The 14,725-nt window shown below is 43.5% G+C and overlaps 1 protein-coding gene across 4 annotated transcripts in view; it reads left to right on the top strand.

Annotated features, from left to right (window-relative positions):
- LOC126349520 (protein phosphatase Slingshot) overlaps positions 1-14,725 on the top strand; it is a 572,249-nt gene that overhangs the window by 42,212 nt on the left and 515,312 nt on the right. Inside the window, exon 1 of one of the 4 annotated variants that reach the window (XM_050002439.1) lies at positions 14,348-14,537. The exons of 2 other annotated variants lie outside the window; for them this stretch is intronic. In XM_050002439.1, the coding sequence (XP_049858396.1) occupies positions 14,409-14,537 (129 nt within the window). In that variant the 5' untranslated portion in view covers positions 14,348-14,408. Of the gene's footprint in view, positions 1-14,347; positions 14,538-14,725 lie in introns of those variants that run through there. One more of the 4 variants, XM_050002436.1, reaches the window with a different exon arrangement.

Raw genomic sequence — 14,725 nt, 5'->3', positions numbered from 1 at the left:
GTGGAAATGATGACTTCCAATACGTACATCACTAATGCAGGAACTGGTGTACGATCATCAACAGAAAATATGCTAGCTATATTTCTGTTCTATACAGACCACTGTTCTGGCCATGAATGACACTTGCAACATGTTGAGGGCATTGCACAAATGTCATTCGTGGTCAGATTCATCAGCGCAACCTGCAGATTTGGCTAGCGTCTTCGTTTATGTTCAAGGGTGCATTTATCGCCGTGTTCCCATAGTTTTGATCAACCTCTGTGCACAGATTCTAACATTTAACACTTGGTTTATTCCATTAAACATTCAATGTGAGATTATACCTCCTAATGGGTAAATTAGGACAGCGTTTTAAATTCGATGAAATATATAAAATCAAATGTTTGTTGCCACTGGAAGCCTGGTCCGTTGGGCGACTCCCCAAGTGGCGGATAGGGGAACGTTCTCAAGATATGGAGAGTACCAAGGAAATAAAATACATGAGGCGGACCAAAACCAGCAGGTATGAAAACCATTGGCTTTGAAGAAAGGCAGAGGAGCCCGCAACCATCAACTGCTGCCTTGCAGTCAGTAGAGAGATCTACAATGGCTAAGGATGCTTCCTGGGGGAAAAAAAAGAGCTAGCTGTCCGGTGAGCTGTTAAGGGGCACGCCCTCAATTGGTTGGGCGGAAGATTAACAATATTCCCCTACAAAAATCACTTGTTGCGAATGCTAACAAAGGAATAAGCCGAACAGATGTTTTGATGACGACCCCAGCAAACAAAAACAAGATAAGAGATATGTATATAGGAACACGGAAAGTGTGGAGTCTATACCAAGCGGGAGCGCTGCGCCAGCTGGTAACGCAAGTAAACAGCTACTGTATTAAATTATTGGCTCTCCAGGGAATTAGGTGAAAGGGAAGTGACATAATGGACTCAGTATATTTCACTATATTCTATAGTGGCGGCAGGACGAATACCTTTGGTTCAGGTTTTTTGTAGTCGCTAAAGGGCTGAAACATACTGTGATGCGCTTCGAACCAATCAATGAACGGATGTCCATGTTAAGATTAAGGGGAAACTTTTTCAACATAACAATTATAAATGTACATGCACCCACAACGGAGGCAGGTTGAGCAGTTGTATGATCAGGCTTCCAAACATGATGTCAAGACCTTAATAGGAAACTTCAATGCAAAAATAGGAAAAGAAGAGGCTTATCAGCCAACTGTTGTTGTCGTTGTGGTCTTCAATCCAAAGACTGGTTTGATTCATCTCTCCACGCTACTCTATCCTGCACGAGCCTCTTCGTATCCGAGTAACTGCTGCAACTTACATCCTTCTGAGTCTGCTTACTATATTCATCTCTTGGTCCCCCTCTACGGTTTTTACCCCCCCACGCTTCCCTCCAGTGATAGTCTAGTGAGCCCTTCATGCCTCAGAATGTGTCCTACCAACGGATCCCTTATTCTAGTCAGGTTGTGCCACAAATTTCTCTTCTTTCCAGTTCTATTCGTTAACCCCCTCGCTAGTTACGTGATCTACCCACCTAATCCGTAGCATTCTTCTGTAGCATCACGTTTCAGAAGCTTCTATTCTCTTCTTGTCTAAACTGTCTATCGCCCATGTTTCATTTCCGTACACGGCTACACTCCATACAGATACTTTTAAAAATGACGTCCTGACTCTTAAATTTATACTTGGTGTTAACATATTTCTCTTCTGCAGAAACGTTTTTCTTGCCATTGCCAGTCTACATTTTATATCCTCCCTACTTCGACCATCATCAGTTATTTTGCTTACCAAACAGCAAAAGCCGTTTACTGCTTTAAGTGTCTCGTTTTCTAATTTAATTCTCTCAGCGCCACCTGATTTAATACGACTACATTCCATTATCTTGGTTTTACTTTTGTTGATGTTCATCTTTCAAGGATTGGAATTGAAATAGTGGCAACTATTTATTCACAACCGATACAAAAGAGTTACATATTTGCACATGTTACTGTCCTTCAAAGTAGTCACTAGCGTTGTGTAGAACCCGTTGCCAGCGATGTTGAAGTTATAGTATACCGTTAACATAGCCTGTTCTGTTGATGGTACGAATGGAGCGGTCTAGAGTTATGGTGGTTCTCGTGTACGACTGTGATGGTGTTACCCTAACGCATTACATTCCTCCACGACAGACCGGCAGTGCACAGTATTACTGTTCATTTTTGGAGCATCACCTGCGACCAGCTTTGCGAAAGAAGCGGCGACACTTTCTGCGCAACCCACCCATCGATTTGCACGACAATGCGCGAGCGCATACAGTCCAAACTGTGGCTGCTCTGTTCGGTCGATGGGACTCTGTTCGGTCGATGGGACTGGGAAGTACTGTACCATTCACCATACTCCCCGGACTTAAGCCCTTGAGACTTTGATTTGATTCCGAAGATGAAGGCACCACTTCGTGGCATTCGCTCCAGAACTGTTCCAGAGATTCGACAGGCAATAGGCAGCTCCATTCGCACCATCAACAGAACAGGCTCTGCTCAACGGTATACTACGCCTTCCACATCGCTGGCAACGGGTTCTCCACAACGCTGGTGACTACTTTGAATGCCAGTAATAGGTGCAAACACTTAACTCTTTTGTATCGGTTGTGAATAAATAATTGCCACTATTTAAGTTCCAACCCTCGTATATCATCCTTACAAGACACTGCTCTTCCAAGCCCTTTGCTGTCTCTGACAGAATTACAGTCATCAACAAATCTCAAAATTATTTCTTCTCCTTGGACTTTAATTCCTACTCCAAATATTTTCTTTTGTTTCCTTCACTGCTTGCTCAATATACAGATTGAATAACATCGGGGAGACTACAGCCCTGTCTCACTCCCTTCCCAACCACTGCTTCCCTTTCATGCCCCTCGACTCTTGTAACTGCCATCTGGTTTCTGTACAAATTGTAAATAGCCTTTCACTCCCCGTATTTTTCCCTTGTCAACTTTAGAATAAGTAGACTTAGAGAAAGCTTTTCACAGTCAGCCAACTATAGGAAGATATAGTCTCCATGAAACATGAAGTGTCAATGGAATTAGGGTTGTAGATTTTGCTATAAGTAAAAACATGACTGTCAGCAGTATATGTTTCCCACATAAAAAGATACATAAAGAAACATGGGTGTCACTAGATAGACAAAGTAGAAATTAGAAAGACCATATAATGACTGATCTGAGGCACAGATCGGACATAATGGATGTCACGAGTCAACGTGGAGCTGACTGTAATTCAGACCATCATCTAGTGACAATTATGTAAAGGCAAAAGATCTCACTATTGAGTAGACAAAAAGGCTGCAAACAGAAGAGTTTTGACGTTAATAAACTGAAATTAGAAGAAATACGGAGAGCATATCAGATCCTCGAGGCAGCTGGAGAGGTTTTGGGACACGTACAGAGGTTTTGGGACACGTACGGGCTCAAAGGAAGGCAGATTGGTTTGATGAAGAATGTATGAGAAGAATTAAGGAGCGTAACATAGCATGAATGAATTTATTTCGGAGAAGAACCACAGAAAATTTGAATGTATATAATGAGAAGGGCCGCGTAGCTAAGAGGTTTTACAGACAGCAGAAAAGAACACTACAAAAGAAAAAACTTGAAAAGCGCACTATGAAAGGAAAAAGGTTGGAAGAAATTCAACAGCTAGGAAAAGAGAAGCAAGTACGTGAAATGTACCAAAAGATTAAAGAAGGAAAGGCCGGATTTCAGGCCAAAACATATATGAAGGAGTAAATAAGGGATTTGGTAGGAGAAAGTAATAAAATACTTGACAGATGGGCAGAATACTTCCAAGAGCTATTGAACGCAGAAGTAGAAGGATTAGAACAAGAAGACCTGGTGGAAATAACTTATTATGGATCAGAGGTCATACCACCAGAACTCAAACTGAGGAAGTGATATAAGCCGTTAAGACCTTAAAAAGCAATGAGCACCTGGAGAAGATCAGATACAGGTGAAACTTCTCAAATATGGTAGGGAAGCACTTTTGAAAGCAATACATAAAGTAATACAGAACATCTGCCAGGAGGAGAGCATGCCAATGGAGTGGAAAACGGCTATTATGTGCCCCATAAATAAAAAAAGGAGGTAAATTAAACTGTCAGTACTACCGAGGAATTTCCATGCTAAATACTACATATAAAGTATTCTCCAAGATCCTAACTGAGAAGCTTACTCCCTGAGTGGAATTGAGAACCAGAGACTATCAGAGTGGCTTTAGAAGAAATAGGTAAACAAACAACTGACCAAATATTCACATTACTCACACTAATTGAAAAATGTTATGAACATCAAATAAACATACACCAACTTTATGTCGATTTTAAACGAGCCTATGATAACATCTCAAGAGTAGCATTGCGGAATGTGATGGAAGAAGCTGAAATACATAAGAAGCTTGTTAAGCTTACTATCATGACCTTCAATGAAACTAGTAAAAAAAACAGGGTGAAATCTCTAGAGAAGTGGAAGTGAAGAAGGGACTGACACAGAGTGACAATATCTCTTCACTGTTACTCAGCCTCAGAAAAAGTCAGATAGAGTTCAATAGAGCACGAACATTTTTAATCGTTCACTGCAGTAACTAGCCTACGCTGACGATGTAGCATTACTCGCACGAAACACTGTTGTGCTGGCTGATGCCTATATTCGCGCTAAGTTGACACTCGGCGCGGTGGCTGATGGGAGCGACTGTAATGGGAAGTGCCTTTACGTGCGCTCCTATCAGTCACCGCGCCGAGTGTCAATTTTGTCTGCGCGTATATAGTACAAGGGAGATTGACCTGGTAGTCAGTATCGAAAAGATCAAATATATGGCAACGACCAACCAGCGAAACCTACCAAATCTCAGGATAGCCAACAAAGAGTTTGAAAGGGTGAGAGACTTCAAGTACCTCGGATCGACTATCACAGAGACAAATGACATCAGCAGCAAGGTTAAAGCTAGAATAGTAGCAGTCAACAGATGCAACTTTGCCACACTACCCATTCTCTGGATCTTACTTCTATTACGAAAATCTAAAATCCTCCTTTACTAAACAATTGTAAGATCAGTTGTTATGTACGTTGCTGAGACGTGGAACATGACCGCATACGCGGAAGGGATCCTTAGCATTTGGAAGAGGAAGGCTCTAAGTAGGTTGGCGCATCCGTACGAATGCAGAATTAAAACAACTTTTTAACAATCTGACGTTGTTATTACCATTAAAGTAAGAAGACTGCGGTGGGCAGGACACGTGGTCAGAATGTAGGAAGACTCAACATGTAAAAAGATTTTTGATGTCAAGGCTGGAGGCAGACGACGGAAGGGACATTCCAGAAAGAGATGGGTGGGTAGAATTGACGAAGACATGAAAAAGCTGGGTTCAGGGGATGTTGATGGACTGCCATGGGCCGGTAGAATGACAGGATATTGAGATGCAGTCCAAGGCCCTTCAAGGAGTGTAGAGCGTCCACAGCTCGTGGTCGTGCGGTAGCGTTCTCGCTTCCCACGCCCGGGTTCCCCGGTTCGATTCCCGGCGGGGTCAGGGATTTTCTCTGTCTCGTGATGACTGGGTGTTGTGTGCTGTTCAAATGGCTCTGAGCACTATGGGACTTAACATCTATGGTCATCAGTCCCCTAGAACTTAGAACTACTTAAACCTAACTAACCTAAGGACATCACACAACACCCAGCCATCACGAGGCAGAGGAAATCCCTGACCCCGCCGGGAATCGAACCCGTGAACCCGGGCGTGAAAAGCGAGAACCCTACCGTACGACCACGAGATGCGGGCTGTTGTGTGCTGTCCTTAGGTTAGTTAGGTTTAAGTAGTTCTAAGTTCTAGGAGACTGATGACCATAGATGTTAAGTCCCATAGTGCTCAGAGCCATTTGAACCATTTGCTGTAGAGCCGAGGAGTAAGTAAGTCTGGAAGCTGTTACGTAGAAACCAGAAATGGGAAAGGGTGACACTTATAGCTGTTTAATAATATAGATGCTTGCTGTTTACAACTACTAGCACCACATTCTGAGAGTGGAGGGCACTTACTGGTGTATCTTTTGATTCCTTTGAAGTTATGTGCTCACACCATTAACGCTGTTAAAGTTTTAAATTTGTGAAATACGTTAGACATCCTTAAATTGTGATTGAAAGATTTTGATGTATTTCATGGTGATTGGTTCGTCCTCCTACAAGCCAGAATTGCTGACTCATTATTTTAGCTACTGTTCCTTTACCGTTTATACAGCCGTTTTAAAAGGCGACTAGATGGATACATTTTAAGCAGACGAGGATGTGAGTGGGACGATAACATAAACAAAAATCATGTGTCTTGCACCCTTTTCCAAGCTTTTCAGTTGACGCACTTGTGAGACGTGCGCTTCATTTTGTCGAATTACCCCTCGTGTCTGAGTGAAGCCTGTTTCACAGCTCTCTCTACGCCACAAGAAAACCCAAGCTGTTCATTGAGAATCGAACGTAGGACGACCGCTTCCTTAGGTAACAATACCAATATCAATAACGCCGAGCTAGTGTATAGTGAGTCAATGGAAGTGGCTCTAAGTGAATAGTAGATGAGGGTAGTGATTGGAAGTAACATATTCGTGATATAAACCTGGAATAATACAGATGTTAAGCACCTAGAAACCGAAACGTCGTCACGTATTCCCTGAGTGAAACGTCACATCGGCTCTTTACTACATCACAATTTTAATAACAGCATGAGAAACCAATTATATAAATAGTGTAATAGGATTCTTAAGTGAGGAACTATTATGCGAAATTCGGGTCAGACTTTTGATGGTTAGATGGAAACATTTTATGTAGAAAGTCGTAATTTGGGTAACCAGTTCCTTCCTTCTACTTTAATAAGAAACGCATTTCGCCTCTGATTGTCACGCTACTAACAGACGTAATCCTAAGATAAATGTAGTTTCTCGTGTATGTGTGTAAGACACTTTTTACAAACTTCTGGGGCGGATTCCTCACATCAAAAAAGAAAAAAGGTCCATACAAACATATGTCCGAAAATCCTTTGTTTTTAGGTACCAACGACAGAACACTTTACTATGTTCTCACGTCGGAAACTCGTACTAAAGTTTTCAAAATGCCTTCCGTTTATTTCAAACGGTCATTAGATCACAGGCTGTCTAAACCTTTCGAAGACGCCCGGATAACAGCGAATGGTTTCACAGGCTTGCATACTAGATTGATGAAGTGTCTCTGTATTAGGAATGTCTGCTATGTAAACAACTGTTGATGGAGTTACCATAGGTAATGATCCGAAAGGCTGGCATTAGGGTAACGTGCTGGCCATGGAACCGGCCTCCTCCTGATGAGCCATCCGTGTTGGTGGATATCATTTAGTACAGTTCAAACATGGTGACTCAGGCGCGCTAGAGCATTCGTCACACGCTTCCTCTTATTTGCAGGAACACATTCTGGAAGTGCTCTAGTAAAGTCATTGTAGACAAAACTTCTAAGGCGTTCTGGGAGGTAATATGTAACTACTAGATACACACCCCAGTTTCAGCCTAGCGTTAATCTTATTACCATAAAGTGTTTCACTTTCTCAGGAGAGTGCATTACGGTCTATTAGCAGGCTGGACTCGAACTCGGGAAAACAACGGTTAAATCCCCGTCTGGCCGCCCAGATTTAGGTTTACCGTGATTTCCTAAATCGCCCCAAGCAAACGCCCGGATGGTACTTTGAAAAGGGCGCCGGCGATTTCCTTCCTTATCCTTTCGTAATCTTCGCTTTTGCTCCGTTACTAATTAGCGCGCTGTTGACGGGACGTCACAGTCTGATCTTCCTTCGTGTCTAGAAGCAATAGCAGGACATTTTGAATATTTATCATCATATGTGTCTTCATAACTTAGTGGAATGTTTCTTTAACAATAACTTCCTATGAAAGAAATTTTTTACATATTTTGAGGTGGATTTTATTCCTGTTTTCGTTGCTAGGAATACCTTCCCAAAGCTCGTGAACAAGTGTTTCCAAAACTCCCTGAATGTGTTGGTACTGCAGGTACATTTCCCTCACTAGCCATCCATGTGCTAACAACCATGGCTTAAAAAAATGCATGTCTTCAATTTTGAAATTAGTCAGTGTGTTCACCAAAGAGACCGTGACATTCCGCAAAATTCGTTGGATTAAATTGGTATCAAGGTTTTCTCTTAAGCTAACGCTGCTTAAAACGACACTTGTATTAACTCTCAAAGTATACTACTTATTTTAAATACTTTTCATTACGTACGTAGAAAGAGTTGCTTGAATAATAACCCACGTGGAATCGGGTACTTTTGGCCAAATGCCAGGCGATATAATGGCTTGGTTCATAACTGTCCTCAGCTCGTGGTATAGTGGCTAGCGTTGCTACGGGGTCGCGGGTTCGATTCCCGTATTTTCTCCTCCCGGGGACTGGGTATTTGTTTTGTACTCATCATCATTCGGGAAGTGACGAGATTAGAACTGCAAAGATTGGGAACTTGGATGGGCGCTAATGACCACGATGTTGAGCGCCCCGCAAACCATCATCATCATCTGGTACATAACTTCCTAACATTTTCCCCAATAAACACAACAGATGCACTTAACAGAGACTTTAGTTATCAATAATATATTTTCGTTCACTATTTACAACAGTCTTCTAAGGCTGGTGTAACTTTCTGATTCCGTGACTGTAGTAATCACGTGATTTTGAGGCGAAGAACTCGTCGAGCCATGTTCTGAGCGCATTTCCATCCAGAAAGTAAATTCCTTGAAGATTGTTGGATAGAGAGCGGAAAAGGTGAAAATCAGAGGCACAAGATCAGATGAGTAAGGCGGGTGCGGAATGACTTCCCAACCCAGCTCCAGTGTTTTTGTCAGCGTAGCAGAATGCGGGCGTGTGTAATCATGGAGTATCATCACTTACGTAGTCTTCCTGGCCGTTGTTCTTGAATTGCGTTTATAAGACGCCTCTGTTGTTGACAACAAATGTCAGCAGTGATGGTTACACCTCGGGGAAGCAATTCGTAGTACACCACGCCGCCGGTGTTCCGTAAGATGCATAATATTACCCTTTGTGGATGCGCGGAGGTCTTTGTACGGGGAGTCGCTGCTTTGTTTTGGCCCAAGTATGCCTTTATTTTCCTTACATTGGCATAAAAACACCGTTTCTCGTCACCAGAAACGATACGGGTTAGGAATGGTTCGTGTTCAATTGATGACGAACTAGTAGAGATGCACATATGACCACCCGGTGATTTTTATGTTTTTGGCCTAGAGCATACGGTCCCGGCTAGCCGCTGATTTGTGTGATTTTGGTTTAGAACATGCGGTACCCATACACCCGACCTTGAACCTTCCACATTGCATGCAAATGTCGCACGATTGTCGAATGATCACTTGGATGATTGTAGATTAATGAGTTTAAACGATCTTCATCAAGCCCCGGAGGTCTTGCTGAGGAGGGGGGGAGTCAATAATGTCAGACCGGTCCTCCTTAAAACGAGAAAACTAAAAACCATTTTCTTTCCCTGGTCTGTCCAATGGCATTATCCTCAAGTACGGCGCAAATGTTCCTGGCTGTCTCGGCTGCTGTCACCCCTCTGTTGAACTCAAGCAGAAGAATATGTCGGAAATGTTCCGAACTCTTCACTTGGCACTCCATTTTCTGACATTCACAGCTCCACTCACTATCACCAAATGACAACTCAAATAGCAACAGTGAGCTACAAATAAAAAATGACTGTCGATAAATAAACCCATAGCAGTCGGAATACCAACATGCAAAGCAAAAACGGTACAAACTTATACATCAACCCAATAATAGTGGACTACAGAGTGTCGCTGATGGGAGTGGATTTCCAACTGAACCATCTTCACCACGAAATGAAACCTCACTGAAACGTTGATCTTAACTAGGAGATGGAACAATTTTTAATTCCGGAACAGTGTGTTCCAGACAATAAATGGAATGTGTTTGGGAATGTACAAAAAAACACGAATCGATAGATGTGACGTACATGTACAGATAATAAATAATTACAAAAACTATTATTTATTCAAGAGATAGCTTCACACATTGAGCAAGTTAATGTGTTGGTCCACCTCTGGCCCTTAGGTAAGCAGTTATTCGGCTTAGCATTGATTGTTGGATGGCCTCCTGAGGGAAATCATGCAAAATTCTGTGTAATTGATGCGTTAGATCGTCAAAATCCTGAAATGGTTGGAGGCCCTCGCCCACAACACTACAAATGTTCTCAGTTGGGGAGAGAACCGACGACCTTGCTGGCCGAGATAGAGTTTGGCAAGCACGAAGACAAGCAGTAGAAACTCTCGCCGTGTTGGGGAGAGCATTTTCTTGCTGAAATGTATACCCCGACGACTACCGAAGACCTTTTTGGTTGTTACCCGCGGCAGCCTTACTGCACAGCGGCACGTCGACGACATTCTGCATCCCGTTTTGTTGCTCTTAATGCAAGCCATCTTGAGCTTACATTTCAGCAAGATAATACCCGCTCGCACACGGCGAGGGTTTCTGTTGCTTGTTTTCGTACTTTCCAAATTGTGCCTTGGCCAGCATTGTTGCCGGATCTCTGCCCAATTGACAACGTTTGCAGCATTGTCGGGAGTGTCCTCCAACCATGCGGGATTTTGGAGACTTAATGCGCCAGTTGAGTAGAATTTGGCACGGTGTCTCTCAGGAGGATATCAAACAAGTCTGTCAACACATGCCGAAGCCGAATAACTGCTTGCATGAGGGCGAGAGGTAGACCAACGAGTTACTGACTTTCTCAGTTTGTAAAGCTCTATCTCTTGAGTAAACCATACAATTTCTTTGAAATTGCACGCATTTGTCTGTATTTACATGTATATTATATCGACCGATTTCCGTCCCATTCGGAAAATTCCTTCGTCGTGAGTTATTTGTTTTGTCTTAAGAGTGTGTGTTAACCTGTCACAGCATGTAGGATATTTGTGGTACTTTCACAATTTTGAATTAAATGCCTAATCTGGTGTGACCATTTGGATTATGATAAAAGTACTTGGCCACCCTTTTGACAGGGAATACAAAGGGCCCTAATCATGCATTTCTTATTCCATTATGTCTATGCCTACTATGCCTATACCTAGTAAAGAGTGGTTAAAATAATGAATATCGCCTCACAAGTAAGCTGTGTGCTTGTATACGAGATGGGCATTATCAAACTGACTGTACTTTTGTGTGCGGAAGATGTAAATTTTGTTGTCTATCGTAAAATACGTGAAATATTTTCCGGACCAGTTAAATTTTGCCTACCTTGTGCGCAGGCACTTATGATGCGCTATGTCCTCAGCTCGTGGACTAGTGGCCAGCGTTGCTGCCTGTGGATCATGGGGTTCCAGGTTCGATTCCTGGGTGGGTTGGAGATTTTCTCCATCCGGGGACTGAGTGTTTGTGTTGTCCTCATCAGTTCATCATCATCATTCGCGATAGTGGCTCGATTGAATTGTGGAAAAATTTGGACTGTGTAAAAAATTTGGACTGTGTAAAAAATTTGGACTGTGTAAAAAATTTGGACTGTGTAAAAAATTTGGACTGTGTAAAAAATTTGGACTGTGTAAAAAATTTGGACTGTGTAAAAAATTTGGACTTTGTACGGACGCTGATGACCGCGCAGTTGAGCAACCAACAAACCAAACCTCATCATCATCATCGTCATCATGAGGTGCTGTGTTGAGGCAGTTTTCCTTTAACCATTTATTAAATACTACTGTAGCGTTGGTCATCTGCTGCGGACACTCAGTAAAACTGTCGCCGCGAGTATAAATACGTGAGTCATACGCATACTGCAGTACTTGCATACCTGAGTGACAAATTAAATGTGGGTCTGATACAAGGAGATTGAATAGCAATTGCGCTTTACTTGGGCCTGTTTCATTGTTCTGTATAGTGATTAGGATTCTGCCGCTCAGGAGGCGTATAGCTTGTTGATGAAAAGCTACGGGATGTCATAATTTTGCAATTTATTTATTAACAGGACCATAAGGACTCTATCATAATATGTGTTTGTAATACCCGTATACCACCGTGTTATATGTGCCTTTACCTCTCACAAAGCCTGTTTGTCCAAGAGGTAATATTCTACGCTTCTCTGCCCACCATTCTAATTTGTGTTTTATCAATCCGTTCCAATGTCAAAACACTATGGAGGGTTGAATGGCTTGTAAGACGAAGCGTATACTGTCGGTTTGCTCTTTTAATACGAAAGACGTTCAGCAAGTAAGGCAATACACTTTTTTCTCGGACAATTTCTGTTGAAAAAGTGTGGAATTTGTTGTGGGACATAGTGGAATATTCACGCCTCAGCCCCCTATAGCTTCATGAAGTTCCAATTTGTGGTGGCGCTAGACGTTGCCTTGAAAATGGCGTCGGTAACGGAGGTGCCTTCCAAGCAGAGAGTTGTCATTCAGTTTATTTTGGTGGCGCCTGCAGAATATATACGGAGACCTGGCAGCGAACGAAAACACGTGATTCGTTCAACGAGCCGTCTGTCATTATATAGGCTGATGCAGCCCTGGAGAATGGCATATTGTATCACAGCCGTCCACAATACGAGCACGCAGTCTCTATTTTTGGTACCGGGGTTGCGTAGACAATAGCTGTCAAATGCCCCCAAGAATGAAAGTCAAGAGGGTTGTGAGGTCAAGAGAGCGTGGAGGCCATGGAATTGGGCCGCCTCTACCAAATCATCGGTCACCGAATCTGTTGTTGAGAAGTGTACGAACACTTCCACTTCGAGTGAAATGTGCAGGAGCTCCATCGTGCATGAACCACGTGTTGTGTCGTACTTGTAAAGGCACATGTTCTAGAAGCACAGGTAGAGTATCCCGTATGAAATCATGATAACGTGCTCCATTGAGCGTGGTTGGAAGAACATGGGGCCCAATCAAGACATCACCAACAATGACTGCCCAAACGTTCACAGAAAATCTGTGTTGATGACGTGATTGTACAATTGCGTGCGGATTCTCGTCAGCCCACACATGTTATTGTGAAAATTTACAATTTGATCACGTCGGGATGAAGCCTCATCCGTAAAGAGAACATTTGCACTGAAATGAGGATTGACACATTCTTGGATGAGCCATTCGCAGAAGTGTACCCGTGGAGGCCAATCAGCTGCTGATAGTGCCTACACACGCTGTTCATGGTACGGAAACAACTGGTTCTCCCGTAGCACTCTCCATACAGCGACGTGATCAACGTTACCTTGTACAGCAGCAACTTCTCTGACGCTGACATTAGGGTTCTCGTCCATTGCAGGTGTTTTCGTCGTTCTAGGTCTGGAATGTTCCGTGCTCCGTAAGACGCCGATCAATTGCTTCGAACGTCTTCCTGTCGGGACACCTTCGTTCTGGAAATGTCTCGATACAAACGTACCGCGCCACGGCTATTTCCCCGTGCTAATCCATACATCAAATGGGCATCTGCCAAGTCCGCATTTGTAAACATTGCACTGACTACAAAACCACGTTCGTGATGAACACTAACCTGTTTATGCTACGTACTGATGTGCTTGATGCTAGTACTGTAGAGCAATGAGTCGCATGTCAACACAAGCACCGAAGTCAACATTACCTTCCTTCAATTGGGCCAACTGGCGGTGAATCGAATAAGTACAGTACCTGCTGACGAAACTAAAATGAGCTCTAACATGGAAATTACGCGTTTCCGGACACATGTCCACATAACATATTTTCTTTATTTGTGTGTGAGGAATGTTTCCTGAAAGTTTGGCCGTATCTTTTTGTAACACCCTGTAGACACCACAAGACGTTGGCTCCGACGTCGACCAGTAAAATGGTGCCATGCAGAGATACATGCCCTGCCAGTAAGTTGGCGTAAGTTTATCGCATTGATCGGAGATCATGTTGAAAAATAAGGTCTGGTAGCCAAAACAGTGGGGAATAATTTGTTGTATTGGAATCCTGTGTAAAACCAACCTGCTTTCAGAAAAAAATGTATTGCACTCGTTATTGAACGCCCTCGTACTTCGCATTGGAAACAAGGCGTACCGAATAAGACTTTTACGAATAGCTTAACTCTTACTTTTTTATTATTATTAACTTGTTTGATAATTGCAGTTGATGTATTTATCTACTCATGAAACTTTGGATCAGTGTCACATTTGTCAACAAAATGGACAGTGGTAGTTGCACTACAAAGTACGAGAAAACCGGGAAAGCGTTGTAGGCCGCGAGCGAGTGCTCGCGAGGAAGGGAGGGAGCCGCGACGTGTTCGGCGCGCGGCCGCTTGGCGGCGCCGCGATCTGGGGCCCGGAGCCTGAGGCTGGCGGCGAGCGCCGGCGACCGTTTCCGCAGTCGGCGGCGACTTGTCCGTCCGCAAGGATGCGTGTGTGACGTAGCTAAGCGATGCTGTACGTTCTGCCGCCCCCGCCGTGGGCTGCGGGTGGGCTCTGCGCCGCCCCGCGACCTCCTCACCGCCGCCGCCGGCCGCAGAGACCCTTATCTGCCGCCGCAGCCGATAGCAGCTCTTCACTGGTCAGTCGATATGTGTGTGGATGATGTGTGTGTGTGCGTGCGTGCGCGTGCTCATCTGGCCTTTTAAACGGATCTTCTGTGTCGAGTGCTTACGAAAAATAAAGTTTGCTGTTCTTTACCATCCGCCTAGCGTAACTCCTACCCCTATCTTCAGTTTTTCAGTTGGCTAACAGTGTTGATTGGAAGAC

The sequence above is a fragment of the Schistocerca gregaria genome, chromosome 1 (genome assembly GCF_023897955.1).
Source record: "Schistocerca gregaria isolate iqSchGreg1 chromosome 1, iqSchGreg1.2, whole genome shotgun sequence".
NCBI classification, from domain to species: domain Eukaryota; kingdom Metazoa; phylum Arthropoda; class Insecta; order Orthoptera; family Acrididae; genus Schistocerca; species Schistocerca gregaria.
The sequence above is the reverse complement of the archived record's forward strand: the minus strand, read 5'-3'. Positions and strand labels throughout refer to the sequence as shown.